Genomic DNA, 24,244 nt, shown 5'->3' with positions numbered 1-24,244 from the left:
GGAACAGTTCCCTAAGCCCCGCCCCCTGTTCCCCTGCTGGTCTGGCTGACTACTTTCTGACTCAAATAAATGTAACAGTAGTCGCACGTCCAGTCCTGTCATCCCAATCCCACAATCCCCTGCTGCACACGTGATGTCAATAAGGAAAGGAACATCCCAGTGCAATGCATTGTGGGTTATGTAGTTCCTGCATGCTTTCTGTAACATAGTAACATAGTAAGTTGTGTTGAATAAAGACATACGTCCATCACGTTCAACCATAATGCCTATATATAACCTGCCTAACTACAAGTTGATCCAGAGGAAGGCAAAAAACCCCATCTGAAGCCTCTCTAATTTGCCGCAGAGGGGAAAAAATTCCTTCCTGACTCCAAGATGACAATCGGCCCAGTCCCTGGGGCAACTTGTACTGAGAGCTATCTCCCATAACCCTGTATTCCCTCACTTGTACTGAGAGCTAACCCCCCTACCCCTGTATTCCCTCACTTGTACTGAGAGCTATCCCCCCTACCCCTGTATTCCCTCACTTGTACTGAGAGCTATCCCCCCTACCCCTGTATTCCCTCACTTGTACTGAGAGCTAACCCCCCTACCCCTGTATTCCCTCACTTGTACTGAGAGCTATCTCCCCTACCCCTGTATTCCCTCACTTGTACTGAGAGCCTATCCCCCCTTCCCACTTAACCCCCCCCTGTATTCCCTCACTTGTACTGAGAGCTATCCCCCCTACCCCTGGTATTCCCTCACTTGTACTGAGAGCTATCTCCCCTACCCCTGTATTCCCTCACTTGTACTGAGAGCTATCCCCCTACCCCTGTATTCCCTCACTTGTACTGAGAGCTATCTCCCCTACCCCTGTATTCCCTCACTTGTACTGAGAGCTATCCCCCCTACCCCTGTATTCCCTCACTTGTACTGAGAGCTATCTCCCCTACCCCTGTATTCCCTCACTTGTACTGAGAGCTATCCCCCCTACCCCTGTATTCCCTCACTTGTACTGAGAGCTATCTCCCTACCCCTGTATTCCCTCACTTGTACTGAGAGCTATCCCCCTACCCCTGTATTCCCTCACTTGTACTGAGAGCTATCCCCCCTACCCTGTATTCCCTCACTTGTACTGAGAAGCTATCTCCCCTACCCCTGTATTCCCTCACTTGTACTGAGAGCTATCCCCCCTACCCCTGTATTCCCGTCACTTGTACTGAGAGCTATCTCCCCTACCCCTGTATTTCCCTCACTTGTACTGAGAGCTATCCCCCCTACCCCTGTATTCCCTCACTGTACTGAGAGCTATCCCCCCTACCCCTGTATTCCCTCACTTGTACTGAGAGCTATCCCCCCCCTTACCCACTGTATTCCCTCACTTGTACTGAGAGCTAAGCTATCCCCCCCTACCCCTGTATTCCCTCACTTGTACTGAGAGCTATCCCCACCCTACCCCTGTTATTCCTCACTTGTACTGAGAGCTATCCCCCTACCCCTGTATTCCTCACTTGTACTGAGAGCTATCTCCCCTCCCCTGTTATTCCCTCACTTGTACTGAGAGCTATCTCCCCTACCCCTGTATTCCCTCACTTGTACTGAGAGCTATCTCCCCATACCCCTGTATTCCCTCACTTGTACTGAGAGCTATCCCCCTACCCTGTATTCCCTCACTTGTACTGAGAGCTATCCTCCCCTACCCCTGTATTCCCTCACTTGTACTGAGAGCTATCTCCCCTACCCCTGTATTCCCTCACTTGTACTGAGAGCTATCTCCCCTACCCCTGTATTCCCTCGCTTGTACTGAGAGCTATCTCCATACCCCTGTATTCCTCACTTGTATCTGAGAGCTATCCCCCCTACCCCTGTATTCCCTCACTTGTACTGAGAGCTATCTCCCTAACCCTGTAATTCCTCACTTGTACTGAGAGCTATCTCCCATACCCCTGTATTCCCTCACTTGTACTGAGAGCTATCTCCCCTACCCCTGTATCCCTCACTTGTACTGAGAGCTATCCCCTACCCCTGTTCCCCTTACTGAGCCCCCCCTGTATTCCCTCACTTGTACTGAGAGCTATCTCCCCTAACCCTGTATTCCCTCACTTGTACTGAGAGCTATCTCCCCTACCCCTGTATTCCCTCACTTGTACTGAGAGCTATCCCCCTACCCCTGTATTCCCTCACTTGTACTGAGAGCTATCCCCCTACCCCCTGTATTCCCTCACTTGTACTGAGAGCTATCTCCCATACCCCTGTATTCCCTCACTTGTACTGAGAGCTATCTCCCTACCCCTGTATTCCCTCACTTGTACTGAGAGCTATCTCCCCATAACCCTGTATTCCCTCACTTGTACTGAGAGCTATCTCCCCTACCCCTGTATTCCCTCACTTGTACTGAGAGCTATCCCCCTACCCCTGTATTCCCTCACTTGTACTGAGAGCTATCTCCCCTACCCCTGTATTCCCTCACTTGTACTGAGAGCTATCTCCCCTACCCCTGTATTCCCTCACTTGTACTGAGAGCTATCTCCCCTACCCCTGTATTCCCTCACTTGTACTGAGAGCTATCTCCCCTAGCCCCTGTATTCCCTCACTTGTACTGAGAGCTATCTCCCCTACCCCTGTATTCCCTCACTTGTACTGAGAGCTATCTCCCCTACCCCTGTATTCCCTCACTTGTACTGAGAGCTATCTCCCCTACCCCTGTATTCCCTCACTTGTACTGAGAGCTATCTCCCCTACCCCTGTATTCCCTCACTTGTACTGAGAGCTATCTCCCCTACCCCTGTATTCCCTCACTTGTACTGAGAGCTATCCCCCCTACCCCTGTATTCCCTCACTTGTACTGAGAGCTATCTCCCCTACCCCTGTATTCCCTCACTTGTACTGAGAGCTATCTCCCCCTACCCCTGTATTCCCTCACTTGTACTGAGAGCTATCTCCCCATACCCCTGTATTCCCTCACTTGTACTGAGAGCTATCTCCCCTACCCCTGTATTCCCTCACTTGTACTGAGAGCTATCTCCCCTACCCCTGTATTCCCTCACTTGTACTGAGAGCTATCTCCCCTACCCCTGTATTCCCTCACTTGTACTGAGAGCTATCCCCCTAACCCTGTATTCCCTCACTTGTACTGAGAGCTATCTCCCCTACCCTGTATTCCCTCACTTGTACTGAGAGCTATCCTCCCCATAACCCCTGTATTCCCTCACTTGTACTGAGAGCTATCCCCTACCTGTTTCCCTCACTTGTACTGAGAGCTATCTCCCTACCCTGTATTCCCTCACTTGTACTGAGAGCTATCTCCCATAACCCTGTATTCCCTCACTTGTACTGAGAGCTATCTCCCCTACCCCTGTATTCCCTCACTTGTACTGAGAGCTATCCCCCCTACCCCTGTATTCCCTCACTTGTACTGAGAGCTATCTCCCCTACCCTGTATTCCCTCACTTGTACTGAGAGCTATCCTCCCCTACCCCTGTATTCCCTCACTTGTACTGAGAGCTATCTCCCCTACCCTGTATTCCCTCACTTGTACTGAGAGCTATCTCCCATAACCCTGTATTCCCTCACTTGTACTGAGAGCTATCTCCCCTACCCCTGTATTCCCTCACTTGTACTGAGAGCTATCCCCTACCCTGTATTCCCTCACTTGTACTGAGAGCTATCTCCCTACCCCTGTATTCCCTCACTTGTACTGAGAGCTATCCCCCTACCCCTGTATTCCCTCACTTGTACTGAGAGCTATCTCCCCTACCCCTGTATTCCCTCCTGAGACCCTGTATTCCTCACTTGTACTGAGAGCTATCCCCCTACCCCTGTATTCCCTCTATACACTTGTACTGAGAGTACCCCTGTATTCCTCACTTGTACTGAGAGCTATCCCCTACCCCGTATTCCCTCACTTGTACTGAGAGCTATCCCCCCTACCCTGTATTCCCTCACTTGTACTGAGACTATCCCCCCTACCCCTGTATTCCCTCACTTGTACTGAGAGCTATCTCCCATAACCCTGTATTCCCTCACTGTACTGAGAGCTATCTCCCTACCCCTGTATTCCCTCACTTGTACTGAGAGCTATCTCCCATACCCCTGTATTCCCTCACTTGTACTGAGAGCTATCCCCCCTACCCCTGTATTCCCTCTGAGAGCTATCCCCCCTACCCCTGTATTCCCTCACTTGTACTGAGAGCTATCCCCCCTACCCCTGTATTCCCTCACTTGTACTGAGAGCTATCTCCCATAACCCTGTATTCCCTCACTTGTACTGAGAGCTATCTCCCCTACCCCTGTATTCCCTCACTTGTACTGAGAGCTATCTCCCATACCCCTGTATTCCCTCACTTGTACTGAGAGCTATCTCCCCTACCCCTGTATTCCCTCACTTGTACTGAGAGCTATCTCCCCTACCCCTGTATTCCCTCACTTGTACTGAGAGCTATCTCCCCTACCCCTGTATTCCCTCACTTGTACTGAGAGCTATCTCCCCTACCCTGTATTCCTCACTTGTACTGAGAGCTATCCCCTACCCCTGTATTCCCTCACTTGTACTGAGAGCTATCTCCCTAACCCTGTATCCCTCACTTGTACTGAGAGCTATCTCCCCTACCCCTGTATTCCCTCACTTGTACTGAGAGCTATCCCCCTACCCCTGTATTCCCTCACTTGTACTGAGAGTATCCCCCCTACCCCTGTATTCCTCACTTGTACTGAGAGCTATCTCCCCTACCCCTGTATTCCCTCACTTGTACTGAGAGCTATCTCCCCATACCCCTGTATTCCCTCACTTGTACTGAGAGCTATCTCCCCTACCCCTGTATTCCCTCACTTGTACTGAGAGCTATCCCCCTACCCCCTGTATTCCCTCACTTGTACTGAGAGCTATCCCCCCTACCCCCTGTATTCCCCACTTGTACTGAGAGCTATCTCCCCTTACCCCTGTATTCCCTCACTTGTACTGAGAGCTATCTCCCCTACCCTGTATTCCCTCACTTGTACTGAGAGCTATCCCCCCTACCCCCTGTATTCCCTCACTTGTACTGAGAGCTATCTCCCCCTACCCCTGTATTCCCTCGACTTGTACTGAGAGCTATCTCCCTAACCCCTGTATTCCCTCACTTGTACTGAGAGCTATCTCCCCTACCCTGTATTCCCTCACTTGTACTAGAGCTATCCCCCCTACCCCTGTATTCCCTCCTTGTACTGAGAGCTATCCCCCCCTACCCCTGTATTCCCTCACTTGTACTGAGAGCTATCTCCCATACCCTGTATTCCTCACTTGTACTGAGAGCTATCCCCCCCTATCCCCTGTATTCCCCTCACTTGTACTGAGAGCTATCTCCCATACCCCTGTATTCCCTCACTTGTACTGAGAGCTATCCCCCTACCCCTGTATTCCTCACTTGTACTGAGAGCTATCCCCTCACTTGTACTGAGAGCTATCCCCTACCCCTGTATTCCCTCACTTGTACTGAGAGCTATACCCCTGTATTCCCTCACTTGTACTGAGAGCTATCCCCCTACCCCTGTATTCCCTCACTTGTACTGAGAGCTATCCCCCTACCCTGTACTGAGCCTCCCCTACCCTGTATTCCCTCACTTGTACTGAGAGCTATCCCCCTACCCCTGTATTCCCTCACTTGTACTGAGAGCTATCTCCCATAACCCTGTATTCCCTCACTTGTACTGAGAGCTATCCCCTACCCCTGTATTCCCTCACTTGTACTGAGAGCTATCTCCATACCCTGTATTCCCTCACTTGTACTGAGAGCTATCTCCCTACCCCTGTATTCCTCACTTGTACTGAGAGCTATCCCCCCTACCCCTGTATTCCCTCACTTGTACTGAGAGCTATCCCCCCTACCCCTGTATTCCCTCACTTGTACTGAGAGCTATCTCCCATAACCCTGTATTCCCTCACTTGTACTGAGAGCTATCCCCCCTACCCTGTATTCCCTCACTTGTACTGAGAGCTATCTCCCCCCCCCCCTATTCCCTCACTTGTACTGAGAGCTATTCTCCCTACCCCTGTATTCCCTCACTTGTACTGAGAGCTATCCCCTACCCCTGTATTCCCTCACTTGTACTGAGAGCTGCCCCCTACCCCTGTATTCCCTCACTTGTACTGAGAGTACCCCTGTATTCCTCACTTGTACTGAGAGCTATCTCCCCTACCCTGTATTCCCTCACTTGTACTGAGAGCTATCTCCCTACCCCTGATTCCCTCACTTGTACTGAGAGCTATCTCCCCTACCCCTGTATTCCCTCACTTGTACTGAGAGCTATCTCCCCTACCCCTGTATTCCTCACTTGTACTGAGAGCTATCCCCCTACCCCTGTATTCCCTCACTTGTACTGAGAGCTATCTCCCCTACCCCTGTATTCCCTCACTTGTACTGAGAGCTATCTCCCCTACCCTGTATTCCCTCACTTGTACTGAGAGCTATCTCCCCTACCCCTGTATTCCCTCACTTGTACTGAGAGCTATCCCCTACCCCTGTATTCCCTCACTTGTACTGAGAGCTATCCCCTACCCCTGTATTCCCTCACTTGTACTGAGAGCTATCTCCCCTACCCCTGTATTCCCTCACTTGTACTGAGAGCTATCTCCCCTACCCCTGTATTCCTCACTTGTACTGAGAGCTATCTCCCCTACCCCTGTATTCCCTCACTTGTACTGAGAGCTATCCCCCTACCCCTGTATTCCCTCACTTGTACTGAGAGCTATCCCCCCTACCCCTGTATTCCCTCACTTGTACTGAGAGCTATCCCCCTACCCCTGTATTCCCTCACTTGTACTGAGAGCTATCCCCCTCCCTACCCCCCCCTGTATTCCCTCACTTGTACTGAGAGCTATCCCCCATACCCCTGTATTCCCTCACTTGTACTGAGAGCTATCCCCCCTACCCCTGTATTCCCTCACTTGTACTGAGAGCTATCTCCCCTACCCCTGTATTCCCTCACTTGTACTGAGAGCTATCCCCCCTACCCCTGTATTCCCTCACTTGCTAAGAATCCATCCAGCCCCTTCTTAAAGTTATATAATGTATCAGCCAGCACGACTGATTCGGGGAGGGAATTCCAGAACCTCACAGCTCTCACTGTAACAAATCCTTTCCCAATATTTAAATGGAACCTCCCTTCTTCTAAACGGAGTGGGTGCCCTCGTGCCCGTTGGAAGGCCCTACTGGTAAATAAAACATTAGAGAGGTTATTATATGATCCCCTTATATATTTATACATAGTTATCATGTCACCTCTTAAGCGCCTCTTCTCCAGTGTAAACAGACCCAACTTGGCCAGTCTTTCTTCATAACTGAAACTTTCCATACCCTTTACCAGCTTCGTTGCCCTTCTCTGGACCCTCTCTAAGCTGTAAGCTGTGGAGAAGTTGTTACAATTTGTAACATCAGTGTTTAGTCCCTCCTCCCCTGCCAGGATTACAAATGATGCAGAAAGAGAAGAACCGTTTTGCAGCTGGATTTCAGCATATAAACATGGGATTTATTCCTACTTTTTAAAGGAACAGATTACAGTGATAGGGATATTAGGGGTTTCTGTGTTGGGTGGGGCTCTTTAACAAATTTTGGTTTGGAAGTAATTTTTTGAAAGCAGGACTTAACCCTTCATATAAGTGTAGGGCCTCAAGTGTACCAACCAAACCCCACCAAATAGCCGTTCTCCCAGTACCTGACCAGAAAGGGCAGAACCTGAAGCAGGAAGTGTGGTTCCATGTCTGGCAGTGTCACTTCCTGTTCTGATCACCAAACAAGTGATATACCAACTGCCAACTTCACTGTGTGACTCTGCTTTTTCTGGTAAAAGGGGCAGTTCAACCATAGTATGTTATTGAATGGGCAATTATAAGCCATTATTTATTTACATTTTTATAATTATTTGTCTTCTTCTGACTCTTTCCAACTTTCAAATGGGGGTCACTGACCCCGGCAGCCAAAAACCTATTGCTCTGTGATACTACAGTTTTATTGTTATTGTTACTTTTTATGATGCATTTTTGTAATCCAGGCCTTCCCCTACTCATATGCCAGATTCCCATTCAAACCAATCCCTGGTGTCTAAGGTAATTTGAACCTTAGCAACCAGATAACTGCTGACATGCCAAACTGGAGCTGCTGAACAAAAAGTGAAATCATTTAAAAACCAAGAATAATAAAAAAAAAGACCAATTGCAAATTTTCTCAATACTCCTCTCTACATCATAGGAACCCCATTTATAAAGTGTGACAGTAGTAAGGATTTAAAGCTCAGGACTGGAACTAAAGTAGGAAAATGTGAAATCCTTTTATTCAACTGATTCCAATATTATCCTGGGCAAAATGAAAAGGGCTAACGGCCAATCAGAATGAATAACGTCTGTATTTAGAATAAAACATTTTTTCGGACCAGCCATATTTCCAGCTGTGAAGCTTTGGATTATTTTGAATAACTGTACAGATACTTTTCTGATTCTGAGCACAGTTAGTGGCTCCCCCGATGGAGCAGCGTCAGAGCCAAGCGATGAGATGTGAGAATATTGCAAAATAAAAAGTATTGGCGAGAAATGGAAGCGCATTCGCTATTTACTGTCCATATCAATAATACATTCCTCTCTGTATTCCTTATAACTGGTATTGATTGGCATTCAGCCCCAAAACTGGCGCCCCGAGCGGCTTCCACAGCCATTAGCGCATGAATAAATAACAATATAAATGGAAAGATAGATACCGACGAGTGTTGTGCCTGAATTGCAGAGTCGGCTGATTGTAGGCCCCTCCCCCTAGAACTAAGGAATGGAAATCAGTGTGTTTGGGTTTAAATAAACCCAATAGGGCTGTTCTGCCCCCAATAAGGGGTAATTATATCTTAGTTGGGATCAAGTACAGGTACTGTTTTATTATTACAGAGAAAAGGGAATCATTTAACCATTAAATAAACCCAATAGGGCTGTTCTGCCCCCAATAAGGGGTAATTATATCTTAGTTGGGATCAAGTACAGGTACTGTTTTATTATTACAGAGAAAAGGGAATCATTTAACCATGAAATAAACCCAATAGGACTGTTCTGCCCCCAATAAGGGGTAATTATATCTTAGTTGGGATCAAGTACAGGTACTGTTTTATTATTACAGAGAAAAGGGAATCATTTAACCATGAAATAAACCCAATAGGGCTGTTCTGCCCCCAATAAGGGGTAATTATATCTTAGTTGGGATCAAGTACAGGTACTGATTTATTATTACAGAGAAAAAGGAATCATTTTTTAAAATTAGAATTATTTGCTTATAATGGAGTCTATGGGAGATGGCCTTTCCATAATTCGGAACTTTCTGGATAACGGGTTTCCGGATTAGGGATCCCATACCTGTATTTAATATATTTCATTTTTCGTTATTTCCCTTTTTGTTCACCAACTCTTTAGTTTGAAATATCAGCAGCTATCTGGTTGCTAGGGTCCAATTTACCTTACCAACCAGGGAATGCTTTGAATGAGAGACATATTAAATAGAAAAGACCAGAGATACGTCACTGATTCTTTTCTGCTCACTAACTTATAGGATAGGGACTATATACTTGTCTTATATAATCAGCTGTTAAATAAAGTCATGCTGATTGGTACCCTAAGGCTGATGCCACACGCGGCGTAGGGCTGATTTTTTCGGCAAGCGGAAAAACGCTTGCTGAAAATTCAGCCCTACGTCTGCTACTTGTGCCTGCACCCGAATGAATGGGATACGCTCAGGTGCAGGCACATGTAGCCGATATACGCACGAAAACGCGTGAGAATGCAAAGTCTCGCATTCTCACGCAACGTATATCGGCTACATGTGCCTGCACCCGAGCGTATCCCATTCATTCGGGTGCAGGCACAAGTAGCAGGCGTAGGGCTGAATTTTCAGCAAGCGTTTTTTCGCTTGCCGAAAAAATCAGCCCTACGCCGCGTGTGGCATCAGCCTAATCTGTGGCAGCACAGCTAGACAGCCCCATTCTGACCATTTACCCATACCCACCCTGCTTTGTGGTAGGCCCGAGTATGCTCTCCTTGGTCACATGGGTTCACTACTACAATTTGATTGGATGGTTCAGCTCCTTCCCTTATTCTCTTGTGGATGTGTGTCCTGAGCATCATAGGAGGGGTGGGAAACCTGGCCCCCTGCGAGGGAAGGGTCTTCTTCACAACCAATGGGTTTATTTATCAATAAATAAGCTGCTTCAAATAATTAAGTTGAATAACTCGAAATTGCGAGCTTTAATCTCGAAAAACTTGAAAACCTCAAATTGAAAATAAGGCTTGACTTTGCCTAGGGCAACTCCCGTTGACTTCTACATAAACTCGCAGGCTTTTAGGGTACTTTCCCATAAACCCCCTCCTGTGATTCAGAACTGTTCCACCTAAAATAGGACAATTAAAGGACAAGTAAACTCAAACATTCAGAGCTTACCCCAGTAGCCCACTTTATTTTGGCCACTGGAATGAACTGAAATGTGCAGCCATATCTCTTGCCCTAGTGTAATAGACTGTTTGCTATACGGCTCACTTGCTTATTAGAAGGCTGTGATAGAAAGCACAATTTTCCCTCACTTAGGAAATGAGGCCCAAGGAATCACCCTCCATTGTGAAGAGTAATGCAAGAGTGAGTCTGCCCACGAGAGAAACCTAAAGAAACAGAGAGCCTATAAAACAAGTCCATATTCCACAAAGCACACGTTAAAATCTGTTCTTTATTGTAAGGACTGAAACATACATGAACCATTGGGGGGCCCTGGGGCCCATTTCTGTATACAAGAAGCAAGAACTGCCAAACATATGCAGCTGGGAGAACCTATTGACACAATCTTACGAGACAGCGAGGAACAGTCGGGTTGTGGTTATTGTGGCAGGGACAGTTTCTATGGAAGTGATAGCCGTCAATGTTGCCGGAAATATAACACTGCTTGGCCTTCCAGATGCAGCCATCACAAAGCAGCAAATGGAACAGAATAGCACCGAGATATACAACTGTACATTATATACCATGTAAAAATAAATATATTTATATATATATATAATCCCCTTTCAGCAAGGAACGTGCAAATTACAGCAGAATAATCTGCAAAACAATGAAAGAGTCAGGCGTCTAATACTCAGATCCTTTATTGGGAAGGTTCCAACTACGTGTCTTGCTCGGGCTGCGATGCATCTGTAACGCGGACGTGGACAAATACAGAGGCAGGAGGCATCTTGGTGCCGTCCCGTGAAAGGAGGTGGATGTGCCGATATCCTATGGGGAAAAAACGAAGAAGAAAATGTCATTGTCCATTGGAAGTTCTGGGGGATGGATAAGACCCCCCAAAGGATACTTTTGGCCCCAGTTTGCTCAAGGGTGCTCCATACAATTTCTCAATCACGATTGGGCCCTTGAACATAAAAGCCAACTACATGTAAGATGTTGCATTATACAAGGCCCCATTAGGAACCTACCCTTAGGTAAGAAAATCCATGGGCTGCTGTCTATGTCTTGGGCAAGTACTGGGACAGGGTCTGGTCCCAACCAATAGCAGGTTTCCCCATGTTATTGATCCAAAGTGTTATAAAAAGCAGTGTACGTTTGGCCATAAACAGGGAGATCTTATTGTTTGGCCAGGTGGTAGATCACAGTCTTGAAGACCATTTGGGAGAAGATCACATACACAGCTCATTGTGGTCTACCCTGGACCTGAATGTTCCAACCTTACTGATCAACATCTGACTAAGCCCTGGTCAGAGGCGCCATCATTTTGACCTTCTACATGGCCAATAAGCTGCAGATCTCTACCTGCTCTGACGGATCACTACAACTGGAATCACCCACCTCGCTTAACTAGCTTCCCAAGTAAGTCCAAGACCAAGTCCCATCTTCCTACCATCATCATAGGAAAATGAGCAGCAGTGAGTGGGTATCGAGTAATTTGAGGCATGGGTACTTGGTGGCAACTCTTGCAAATTGCACAATGACCCCTGTCTTCTTTTTGTGACTTACAACTCCCAGTACCCCAGGGGGCATCCCTGAAAACTGAAAGAACCGAGACTTCCCAGCAGTTGGAGCAACATCTGAAGGACTTCACGCTGGAAATCCCTGAATTAAATCAGTGTGGTATTGGTGACTTTTCATCTGCTGATATGGCTACAGCCACTTGGCCAACGCAACCACTCACCGGATTTGATGCTTTTGAACGGGAGAGTATATTGTCCGACAAAGTCATTTCTTGAGGTTTTGTCATAATCTTCTACCACAAATCTGACGAGCGCCAGTTCAGGGACGTGGATTTTGAAGTGTAGTGTCTCGTACCACATTGGGTTAAACCCTTCGTACACAAATGAACAGACAACTCGTTAGTGAGATGGTATATTCCAGTGCTGAGAGACCAGTGTGACCAGTGGCATAACAATAGGGGGAGCAGAGCCTGCAGCTGTAGGAGAAGTGGTCAGGGACAGCCCTACAATACTCCCCACCCCAAGAATAATTGTTATCGGGGGGGCCTGGAGAAGTCACATGGTCACCTAGTACTGAAATTATTCATTAAGCCTTGTTACCCCGTCGCTGTGCACATACCATTATTTTCTATGTACTTTGTCTCCTGCTTGGTTTGGTCAATGGGAACCCCAAAGATCTCCACTCTCACAAAAGGATCCACTATAGAACCTTCTTTGCTGTTTTCAACCTTGGGCAGTTGCTGGGCACTAATCACCTGTAAGGATAACAGCATCGGATGGGTTGAGAGCTGGCAGTGACTGTTGCAATGGAATTACAACTCTTAGCAACCCAAACTCAGAGAGAGTACTAACCAGTATGGAGAGATTGACGGGTGAGTAGCCTTCCGTGCTCTGCGGTTGGTCAGGATTGAATGTGGTCTCTACATGTCTCATGAAGGAAGGCTTCAGCACGTAGCCACAGCGAGCGTTCTGTCGGAAGAGGCCGTCGTTCAGATCCATCTCTACTCCAGCCGTTTGGAAGTTCAGCGCCACTGAGCAGAACCAGGAGAAATGGACAGTTTGGGTTCCATTTGAATAGAAATGACCTAAATTGTATAGTCAATCCTGGGACTTACGCAGCAGCCCTATCTCTCCTTATGGTAATGGCACATCTAATATGAAAAGTCATTGCAAGAAAAAGTTGCAGCAATTGTGGCTTTTTCAAACTGCCGCTGCAAAAACTCAAGAGTTTCAAATTGCCACCCTGAAACCTCTATTTTATCAAATTGTCATACAAAAAAACTGCATTAAAAACCCAAAACCTCTAAAGTTTCAAGAGAAAAGAAAAATCTTGAAGGAAAGGGACATCTGCCATTGGCTTCTACGTGATCTCATCGAGTTTTAGCTGGCGAATTGTCGGCTCTCAAAAAAATAGTTTTTTTTCCTGCAACTTTTAGCACTAAAAAAAATTCAAATTGGAAAAAAAAATAAATCAGAGCGTTAGAAAATGGCCCCCTTAATTTCCAATTTCTAACATAATACCAGCCTACATACCCATCTGGCACCCCACATTCCACATTTCTTGGGGGTTGTAGTTGGAGGAATCTGTCCGGAGTCCTGTGGGGTAAACGCGCATCAGCTGCCAGGCGTTGTGTCGCACAAAATCATTCCCTAGAGGAAGAATAACAGCCGTCAGCATTGGGCACTGACATTACTGACATTTACTGCTCATGTTCCCCAAGGGGTGGGACAGTTTGGGAAGTGAAGTCACAGAAAACAGTGAGGTCACCAAGTGAGGGATAGCCATGGGCTCATTGAAATATTCAGCCATTGGGCCAAATCACAGATGGGGGTCGACCCCAAGTGGTCAGTCAGGGACCACATCCACTTGGAGTGCAGGACTTGGGTAACTACATGGTGCAATGAGAATACTAAAGTGAAGAACCATATCTAAAGAACCCACCCCCAGAGCCCAGTAACCAAGGGATGGCACTTTTTTTTCCCCAACACCCTATTTTCAGGGCTTGGTACCAAGTGGAAACCCACCTGGTTCTCTGACAAGCTTCCTAGCCTTGTACTCTGTGACCGACGACATCTCGTAAAGTGTGTAGTGGGCTCTGGAGTGCTGGAAGCTGACGAAGGGCACGCTCTTGCAGTAAATTACGCAGTCCGATAGCAGATGAGAGAGGCGCTCTTTGGATTTCTAGGATGGAGAAGATAAGCAACTCAATTGGTTTATATGTTTATGTGCTTGGGTTGAGGAGTCACGGAAAGGAAATTCTGGGACCTACTTTTGCTCTTTTTTTATCCTCGTTTCGCTCCTCTTCCACCTCCACATTCTCTTCCTCGTCAGTCACCTCACCCACCGAATCATCAGGCTGCTCCTCCAGGCTGTCTACCAATCGACCGATTTTCTTCCCCTTTAATAGGATCTTCCCTCGAAGCTCCTAGGAACAACACAAGACCACTCTATGTATCTACTAATGTCCCATTATGGCTGTATATGATGAACCAAGGCTCAGGGACCAAACAATTAGATCAACCTGATTTGGACCAAACCATTTTTTCAGTGTATTTTTAGCTTTAGAGCTATTCCCTAGAATAGGAAATATGTGCTAGCTCTGGTTCTGGCACTCAGGTACGGGCTACAAACAATATCATGTGTTTCCAGTGAATGGGAGCTGGCAGTGGCATATAAAGGTGCTTATCCACTGGCTAAACTACACCCCCACTGGGTGTCATGGAGCTGAAACAGCATTTGATGACCCTGTGATCTCACTTGCAATTGAACTGGTACATTTTAATTTCCAAATACAAAGTAGACCACACCACTGGCCATGCCCAATAATATCCTGACCCAACTATATCTCACTATGTTCAGTGAGGCTCCACCCATTCCGCAATCTAGGGCTGTACCATTGGAATGATAATATGATGACAGTAGGGTCCAAAAATGATCTTGACTCACTTGACATTGAACTGATGGGTAAGTGGGTGGGGCCTGTCCCATGTAGTTTATATTAGGCATTCCTCATACATGGATGTGCATTATGTGTCTTCTGATGCTTCCTTGATCCTGTCACAATAAGCAGGCCCGGACTGGCAGTCTGTGGGTTCTGGCAAATGCCAGGGGGGCTGTAAGATGCCACAGACAGTCACTATTTATTGGGCTGGGGGGGCTGTTTGTGCCTCTGGGTACTGGGAATGCCAGGGGGGCTGTAAGGTGCCACAGACAGTCACTATTTATTGGGCTGGGGGGGCTGTTTGTGCCTCTGGGTACTGGGAATGCCAGGGGGGCTGTAAGGTGCCACAGACAGTCACTATTTATTGGGCTGGGGGGCTGTTTGTGCCTCTGGGTACTGGGAATGCCAGGGGGGCTGTAAGGTGCCACAGACAGTCACTATTTATTGGGCTGGGGGGGCCGTTTGAGCCTCTGGGTACTGGGAATGCCAGGGGGGCTGTAAGGTGCCACAGACAGTCACTATTTATTGGGCTGGGGGGGCTGTTTGTGCCTCTGGGTACTGGGAATGCCAGGGGGGCTGTAAGGTGCCACAGACAGTCACTATTTATTGGGCTGGGGGGGCTGTTTGTGCCTCTGGGTACTGGGAATGCCAGGGGGGCTGTAAGGTGCCACAGACAGTCACTATTTATTGGGCTGGGGGGGCTGTTTGTGCCTCTGGGTACTGGGAATGCCAGGGGGGCTGTAAGGTGCCACAGACAGTCACTATTTATTGGGCTGGGGGGCTGTTTGTGCCTCTGGGTACTGGGAATGCCAGGGGGGCTGTAAGGTGCCACAGACAGTCACTATTTATTGGGCTGGGGGGGCTGTTTGTGCCTCTGGGTACTGGGAATGCCGGGGGGGCTGTAAGGTGCCACAGACAGTCACTATTTATTGGGCTGGGGGGGCTGTTTGTGCCTCTGGGTACTGGGAATGCCAGGGGGGCTGTAAGGTGCCACAGACAGTCACTATTTATTGGGCTGGGGGGGACTGTTTGGGCCTCTGTGTACTTGAGATGCCAGGTTCTATTATGAATCCCAGTCCAGTCCTTACAATAAGTAATGGGAATGAGCAGAGAAGCAGCAGGAGATGAATCCTGTATCAGTAACTTAAGCTCTGGTACTGTCCTGCCAGCCAGAACAATAGGGGGATTCCCGTTTGGTGGGTATAGTTCCCCTTTATCATAGCAAGACTAATGAAAGGTAAAGTCTAGTTGCTACTATGGGTTACTGAATCAGGGGAAAATTAAAGCGTGTTTCTACTAAGGGCTATGTATGCTTTATCCAAGCCTCTTTGTAGCATTATTATTCCAAAATACAGCTGCACAGGAATGTAACGGTAAAACCTGCGCCACTCACATCAGGAGACGGCAAGCAGGTAGGAATTCGACCGTCTAGGGTGCTCATGATGAGTTTGGTTCCCAGAATGCTTTTCAGGTGCTGCGCCATGGCGTCCTGTTGCTCCACCCCACAGTGATTCTCCAAGGACAAGATGACTGGGTAGTCACATACCTGCAGAAAGAGAAAGATAATGTTACCCATGTCGGAGTAACATTTTCCTGTCCCGCTGCCAACCCCTCGCAGCCATAGGAATCTGCCCTCTCCCGAGATTATTGTTCCACCAGCTGCTGCTTTATTGTCTGTGCCCTGTGTGCGCCTAATGTAATATTTATTGGGAATATAAAGGCCCTTTTATATTACTTTTATTCTTTCTCTCCCCTCTGAAGGCTCCTAAAGCCTCTTGGCTGAACTGGATCAGTGGCCCAAGAAACTGATCTCTCAGCGCTGGCATTGGGCTCTGAATAGAGTCATCTGGGCTCCGCTTATGGCCTCTGGGAGGTCATTTAACCTGCTGCAATGTCTTATTATATGGACTGTATTCCTAGGCTGCCGTCCAGTGCAAAACAGCAGCGTATAGAATGCACCGCAGGCTTCTCACTGCTCCTAATGTTATTGTGCAGATTGCACCCTGGCAGGGGCACCTGTGAGGGGCAGATCTGGCCAGAACAAGAGGCATGCAGAAGAGGTATGTACCTAGGGTGCAACAGTGTTTGCCTACCCCTATCATTAATTGATCATAGATCTTTGTACCCTGCACATTGTCATTGTCAGGGACAGATTTAAAACTTGCCCGCCCCTAGGCCCCTCCCCAAACCCACCCCGCCTGATTAAGCCCAACCCCATGTGTCTTGTACCCACCCTCCACCCACTTTGTAGCCCACACCAACCCCCAGCCACTCACAACACCCCCACCCGTCTGCAGCCACTAGTTCCAATGCTCCAGTAGCTCCTCTGGGTAGCCCAGGTCCCCTGGCCAGCTAGACCCTTCACTGTGTGCACCACCCCAATTACTGCCCAGCTGCCTAAAGAGCAAATCACACACAGTCTTGTAAGCTCCACTTGGTATTCTCCGGCCTTTTGCCTTTAAACCCTACCTGCTGATTGGTTGCTATGGGTTACTAGAATATTTCAAACTTTGCACCTTTTATTGCATGATCTCATTGGTAACAAATGTGGGCTGCCATTTGCATCTGCAAAAGATTAGGAGCACCACTATCACTGGGTGAGACCCTCAGGCGGCAGCACCCCGCAAGTAACCAGGGGCAACAAAAAGCTGCTTCTGGTAACTTTGGTAACTTTTGGCCCCTGCTCAACCTGCTCCAACACTGAATTTAGAAATGCAGTAGGGTGGAGGCGGCAGCATTGGGAAGGCCACCCCAGAGCAGCCTGGGACCCAGAAATGCCCTTGCAAAGGATGCAAATTTCCCACCTCCTTTCATGGTGCCAATGGCCCTGATCATATAAATGAGGGGTAATAAGCCACTTACCCTGAAGGCATACTTGTTGATGGCGGAAATAACATCTTTGAAAAGGATTTTAGATGTGAAAGTGCGTCCGTGATACACAATGGGTTCTCCATTAGGTCCATCCCAGGTGTCCACTTCTACACAGCGGCAGCCTCGTTTTAGTGCCCTGGGAAATCCAGAATAAAACCAATTTCAGCCCAACTAGGACATTTTAGTACAGGAACATCAAACCCAAGTCCCCCGGCTCGGCCGCCTGAGTTTGACATCCCAACACTATAGGCCTACTGGCCAAAGATCAGAGACAGGGTGGCCCATTGCTTTAATGTGGAATAAGGAGTCATGTACCTGATGTATCCCTCAACGCTACTCTGTCCTCGGATCTGGTCTTCCATCAGGTAGGTGTTGTGGGAGGATGAGATGAAGTAATGGCACAATGGTTGCGTCATATCCTGGTAGAGCTGCTCATGGGCCACATTGAAGATGGATCCCTCCGGGGAGCACAGGTACATGACAAACCCGTCTATGCTCATAGCATGAAGCTTCTTTGCTAAAGCCCAAGCACAGGGTTCAGTATCATATTCAGTTATTTGTGGTGGTGGTGGTGGTGGTAGAATCAGTGAATTGCTTTAAAGGGGAACTCTACCCAAAACTACATAATAAAAGAAAAACAATGCCATTCAACATTTTAATGGTTTTAAAGTTATTTGCCAATGGAACTGACTCTTGAAACAATGTAGCCGAAGTGAGAGCTTAAGGTTAAGCTTAGAGGGCAGTGGAAAAGAAAGAAGGTAAGTAATACTACTTATGGAACAGCGGAATCATTTCCACCCTGTACATTAACCAGTAACACTTTCAGCTTGGCTAAGTAAGACCAACACCGGGTTGCCCTGCCGTATAACCCTCCCTGGGGAGGAACAGATCCTTTTATTCCCTGGGCATTTGCATTATGTATAATTAGGAAAGTACAACAACATGAAAGAGAAAGGGAGAAAATACCCCCCTGATTATATAACAGTTTACAAGCAATTACATCACACCGGGACTAAATAATTTACCGCTCCTGAATTGAAATAACAACCCACTGTTCGCGGGCCCTTTTTTGTTTCAATGCATGGATTAGCGGAGGTCGCCATGTTGGATATAGTTTTCACTTTCCGAAGGAAAAGTATAGGGTAGGGATTACACAGAACAAAGGAGTCGCTGTACATTATGTAATGAAGGTATTTTCCCTTCCAGACAACAGAGGCCCCGGAGATAAACAACATCCTTCCGGATTTCAAGTGGCCAGCGATTGAGATGTCGACTAACTGCAGGTCATCATTGGGTTAATAATCCACTGGGGTATTTTTAATCCTTATTTACTCCTTGAAATTTGCAGTCCCACATTGAAAAAAAATAAAATCTATAGCTCTAGAAATTCTGTGTCAGAACTAGGGATGCACCGAACCCACTTTTTTGGGTTCGGCCGAACCCCCAAACCCAGCCAGACGGATCCTGCCGAAACTGAATCCTTCAAAAAAAAGCCTGGATTCGGCCCGAATCCCAAACCGAATCCGGGATTTGGTGCATCCCTAGTCAGAACCATAGATACTATGATTTGCTGCATTTTTACTGGAGATATTCCATCCCCTTAAACCCCAATCTTCATTTGGACCCCCAAGCAGTATCTTACCAGTATCTGACGGCTCATAACGTGCAATAAGGTCCATGGCTAGCTCCTCGGTGTTCTCCTCCTCTAGTTGGCCCTGCTGTAGGAAGTCCACAAACTCCAACAGGGTGAGCTTCTTCCCATCCTTGGAGAAGTCCTGAAAGATCTTTAGCACTTCATCACGTTGTGTCAGAGCTTTGTAAAACAGCACAAACTCCTCTCCTTCTAAGGTTCCTGACTCGGACTTATCTGCCATCTGCAAGGAGGCCACAAACAGTGAGCTAGAAAGCCACATGGGTTCAGGTAGAGCAGGTCAAGTTTTGTTCAGTTGCAAGAGGCAAAATAGACCACAGATTATTATAGCTTTGCCTGGGATTTGACCAAATATACATTGTATTTCCTTATCTTGATGGTTAAAGCAATGAAAGTGATGGTAGTGACCAATGTAGGTGGTCTCCAACCCCCAAAATGTCTGCACAGCACTGACCTGGAAAAGACAGTAAGCATGGTGCTCACTCATGTCCACATTCATCATCTTTAGCAGATCCTGGACCTCTTTGAAGTTCATTCATATAAAAATGGTATTTATGTATATTTTTTGAAGGAACAAATTACAGTAATAGGGATATTATTCTGTGTTGAGTGGGGCTCTTTAACATATTTTGGTTCAGAAGCCGGAGTCCACTCAGGGTTGGACTGACCTGGTGAGATACCAGGAAACATCTGTTGGGTACCAGTCTTGGTGGGCCCTCTTTACTCTGGACTGGGTGTCCTCCTGATAGTACCCTTGTCCCATTTAAGGGAAGATAAGGGTTAAAGCAATGAAAGTGATGGCACTAACCAACGTAGGTAGGTCTCCACCCCACAAAATGTCTGCACAGCACTGACCTGGAAAAGTCGGTAAGCATGGTGCTCACTCATGTCCACATTCATCATCTTTAGCAGATCCTGGACCTCTTTGAAGTTCATTCTTCCATCTTTGTTCTTGTCGGCCTTTTGAAACCAGTCGCAGATCCACCTGGGAAAGGGAGTTTAGGAAGCATGGGAAGTTTGGGTGTGTTGTTTGAGAAGAAGATCAGACAGCTTTTTATGCCTATGGAGATTAAAGGGGAACTCCACCCAAACACAATTTTGAAAAATAAATATAATTTCAAGCAATACTTTGCAATACACATTAATTAAAAATATGCAGCCTTTTTATGATTTTGTATGTAATAATAAGGTTTGGAACAGTTCCCTAAACCTGGCCCCCTGTTCTCCAGCTGATATGGCTGACTACTTTGAGACTCAAAATGTAACAGTAGTCACCTGTACTCAGCCTGCCTTCAGCCTGCATCCTCCCAATCCCACAATTCCCTGGGCACATGATTTCAAAAAGGAAATAAACATCACAGCGCAATGCATTGTGGGTTATGTAGTTCCTACATCATGTCTGTAAGCCATGGAGAAGTTACAATATGTAATCAATGTTTTAGTCCCTCCTCCCCTGCCAGGATTTCAAATGATGCAGCTGGATTTCAGCATATAAAAATGGTATTTATTTATACTTTTTGAAGGAATAGATTACAGGGATAGGGATATTGGGGGTTTCTGTGTTGTGTGGGGCTCTTTAACATATTTTGGTTCAGAAGCCACTCAGGGTTGGACTGGCTTGTGGGATACCAAGAAACATCTGATGGGTACCAGTCTTGGTGGGCCCTCTTTACTCTGGACTGGGTGTCTTCCTGATAGTACCCTTGTCCCATTTAAGTCAAGAGAAGGGTAAATTACCTTTCAGGGTGAGAGGAGAGAACAGGAGACCACATTTGTAAAAAGTAGTTTCCATTTAAACCAAGTGTTGCCTGAACAAATTACTATATGGTTGGTTGGTATTTTATCTGGTGGGCCCATGGTGCTCCTGTCTGACACTTGCTGCCCATTCATGTAACAACTGTCATCTCTCTCAAGATGAACCATAGGAAGGATTGTTAGATAGGTAGGGTAACATCTTAAGAGCAACATCTAGATATGAAGGGAGAAACAAGGGAATCCTTCTAGTGTTATAACCAGATTCAAGTTCCATTGTTGTTTCAAGAAGAGAAGAGCCATCCTGGGGTAGAATGAAGAGATTTGGGTTGCTTTAAATAGTAGTGACTAATGGATTAGATATAAGTAAGCCCTAGTGATTCTCCTTGAAATATTATTTCTATTCCATATTAAATGGGATTCCTGCTGAGCCCAAAATATTACCTGCCCTCATTGGAACATTCTGGTAAGTGTCTATAAACTTTGCTTTCAGAACAATATCACATATCCACCAAATGGAACTTCTAATGGGGCACTGGGGCCCAGTTCGGTTCCATTAAGTGCTATTAGTTTGCAATGGTCAATCAGCTAATACAAGATGTTCTCACTACAAATCACTAGGCTAGAGAACCTTTAGGTTATGGCTTCCGTCCCCTCTATAAATACTGTATTCCTATGTGGCAGCTAGGCTAGAAGGTAATGTGTAACGTTCTGTTCCCTTATTAGTTAACTTTTTCAGAGAAGATGGGAATCATGTAGAAGCCACATACGCAGATCTGGATGGCACGCACAGTATTGCCCCACAGTTATAAACTATACTATATACTATACTATATTAACCCTCATTGGTGGTCTTATGGGAAGAGACATACAGTGTCATTTTAGCTTCTTTAACCCCACCTCTCTATAACTTACTGTATATACTCGAGTATAAGCCTAGTTTTTCAGCACCCAAAATGCGCTGAAAAAGTCACCCTTGGCTTATACTTGATTTGGGTCCCCCCAGACTAGCACCCTCTGTCCTTTGTGTGCAAATTAGGCCCCCCGCAACCAGACCCTCCAGTGCCTATTGTTTTTGTTGACCCTCTTCTCCACTTACAGAGCTAGTTTACTGTTTTTCTTTGAAATATATATTTATAAACATATACCCCACTGATGCCTCAATGAATGTAATTTTATTGGTATTTATTTTGATTATTGAAACTTAGCAGTAGTGCCTGCATTTCCCACCCTAGGCTTATACTCGAGTCAATAAGGTTTTCCAGTTTTCTTAGGTAAAATTAGGTACCTCGGCTTATACTTGGATCGGCTTATACTCGAGGTAGTTATTTTCCATTTTCAACACCTCCAAAGTCATGGCACCCATATTGGGCACTGCATGGTGTTTACTTGGCTAAAAGGATACTGATCCAGCAAGTCCTTCTGGTCCATATTTGTCACTGTCTCTATCAGTTTCTCCAGGCCTTGGATCCAGCACTGAGCCTCCTCTGGGGTGTTGGCCACCAAGTCGAGGTTTGCTCGACGTCCATGGAAGACGATGGTAAAGCAGAGCTCAGGCTTGAACTCATCTGCGATGCTCTGCAGCACTTCCGACTGGTGCCCTTCCCTCACCGTCTCAATGTCACTGATGGAAACTATCACAGGAGGTAAAATTCATGGTAAAATGTAAAAGAATGGGGCAATAATAGAAAGAGGAGAGAGACAGAACAGACACAGATGTAGACATACAGAAATCCTATAGCTGAATGGATTTTCCTTGAGGTTAGAACCCCATAGAACAACCCTGAGATAATAGATAGAATCAACTAAAGGGCAACTGATCTGAATCCTATTAATAAACATAGAGCGGGGGGAGAAGTATGTCTGGCTGTTGTGTCAAAGGCTTCAGGAATAAGTCAATAAGTAAGAGCAATATTCTCCTGACCCCTCATCCATTAACTCCTATGGGGTCAGAGCCAAGCTCAGGGCCAACATGCCCGGCATTATATTTATATTTTCTCACTACCAAAATAATATAACTTTCATTCACCAACTTTCTGACTCTTTAGAGCAACTGTGGGACAAAAACAAGGCACTTCATTTTATAAAATTATCTATTCCTTTGTATAATGAACTCTTCCTTATCTGTAAACCTGATGCTCAAACCACAGCTGGGGAAGGGAAGGAGAGGGTTGTTTATATAGAGCTTATCTCCATTTGGAGCTGGAAAGGGCTATAGGAGGACTTTAAGTGCTTGCTTTGCTTAAAGCGGATGTTCATCTTTGAGTTAACTTTTAGTATGATGTAGAGACTAATATTCTAAGACAATTTGCAAATGGTCTTCATTTTCTTGTGTTTTTTTTTTTTTATTATTTCACTTTTTGGTCAGCAGCTCTCCAGTGTGTAATGTTAACTTTATCTGATTTCTAGGGTTCTAGTTACCTTAGTAACCATGGAGTGAATTTAATAAGAGACTGATATATGAATAAGAGAGGACCTGAATAGAAAAATAAGTATTAAAAAGTAACCATAACAAAGTGGTAGCCTAACAGAGCAATAGTTTTTTTGGCTGCTGGGGTCAGTGACCCCAATTTGAAAGCTGGAAAACCCATCAGTTAATAGAGCTTCTCCAGCAGAATCCTGCATTGTCATCTGTTTTTCCCATGGGGCTAGCCATATTCTTCATTTCCCAGGGTGCCACAGCCATGTGACCTGTGCTCTGATAAACTTCACTCACACTTTACTGCTGCGCTGCAAGTTGGAGTGGTATCCCCCGCTCAGCAGAACAATGGGAAGGGGGCAAGATAGCAGCTCCCAGTAGGTATCAGAATAGCACTCAATAGTAAGAAATCCAAGTCGGGCTTGGGACTCCTCCAGTTACATGGGAGTAGGAGAAACAATAGGTTAGCTGAGAGCAGTTCTAATGTGTAGCGCTGGCTCCTTCTGAAAGCTCAGACTCAGGCACACTTTACTGCTGCGCTGCAAGTTGGAGTGATATCCCCCCCCCTCACCCCCAGCAGCCGATCAGCAGAACAATGGGAAGGGAGCAAGATAGCAGCTCCCAGTAGGTATCAGAATAGCACTCAATAGTAAGAAATCCAAGTCCGGCTTGGGACT

The 24,244-nt window shown here is 46.5% G+C and overlaps 1 protein-coding gene across 4 annotated transcripts in view; it reads right to left on the bottom strand.

The window, feature by feature from the left end:
- Positions 1-11,095: 11,095 nt before the first annotated feature.
- Positions 11,096-24,244, bottom strand: part of plcd4 (phospholipase C delta 4) — a 52,171-nt gene continuing 39,022 nt past the window's right edge. For 3 of the 4 annotated variants that reach the window (XM_031893579.1, XM_004917631.3, XM_002933938.3), the window contains 13 exons: positions 22,554-22,782; positions 20,252-20,381; positions 19,388-19,619; positions 18,061-18,262; positions 17,737-17,881; positions 16,268-16,420; positions 14,203-14,358; positions 13,958-14,114; positions 13,466-13,582; positions 12,785-12,963; positions 12,552-12,687; positions 12,154-12,303; positions 11,096-11,240 (listed from right to left, as the gene is read on the bottom strand). In XM_031893579.1, coding sequence (XP_031749439.1) covers positions 11,131-11,240; positions 12,154-12,303; positions 12,552-12,687; positions 12,785-12,963; positions 13,466-13,582; positions 13,958-14,114; positions 14,203-14,358; positions 16,268-16,420; positions 17,737-17,881; positions 18,061-18,262; positions 19,388-19,619; positions 20,252-20,381; positions 22,554-22,782 — 2,096 coding nt within the window. In that variant the 3' untranslated portion in view covers positions 11,096-11,130. Of the gene's footprint in view, positions 11,241-12,153; positions 12,304-12,551; positions 12,688-12,784; positions 12,964-13,465; positions 13,583-13,957; positions 14,115-14,202; positions 14,359-16,267; positions 16,421-17,736; positions 17,882-18,060; positions 18,263-19,387; positions 19,620-19,850; positions 19,917-20,251; positions 20,382-22,553; positions 22,783-24,244 lie in introns of all 4 variants that reach the window. The other variant, XM_031893580.1, reaches the window with a different exon arrangement.

This window comes from Xenopus tropicalis, chromosome 9 (assembly GCF_000004195.4).
Source record: "Xenopus tropicalis strain Nigerian chromosome 9, UCB_Xtro_10.0, whole genome shotgun sequence".
Taxonomy (NCBI): Eukaryota; Metazoa; Chordata; class Amphibia; order Anura; family Pipidae; genus Xenopus; species Xenopus tropicalis.
Note: the sequence above shows the minus strand (reverse complement) of the source record. Positions and strands in the feature narration are given on the sequence as shown.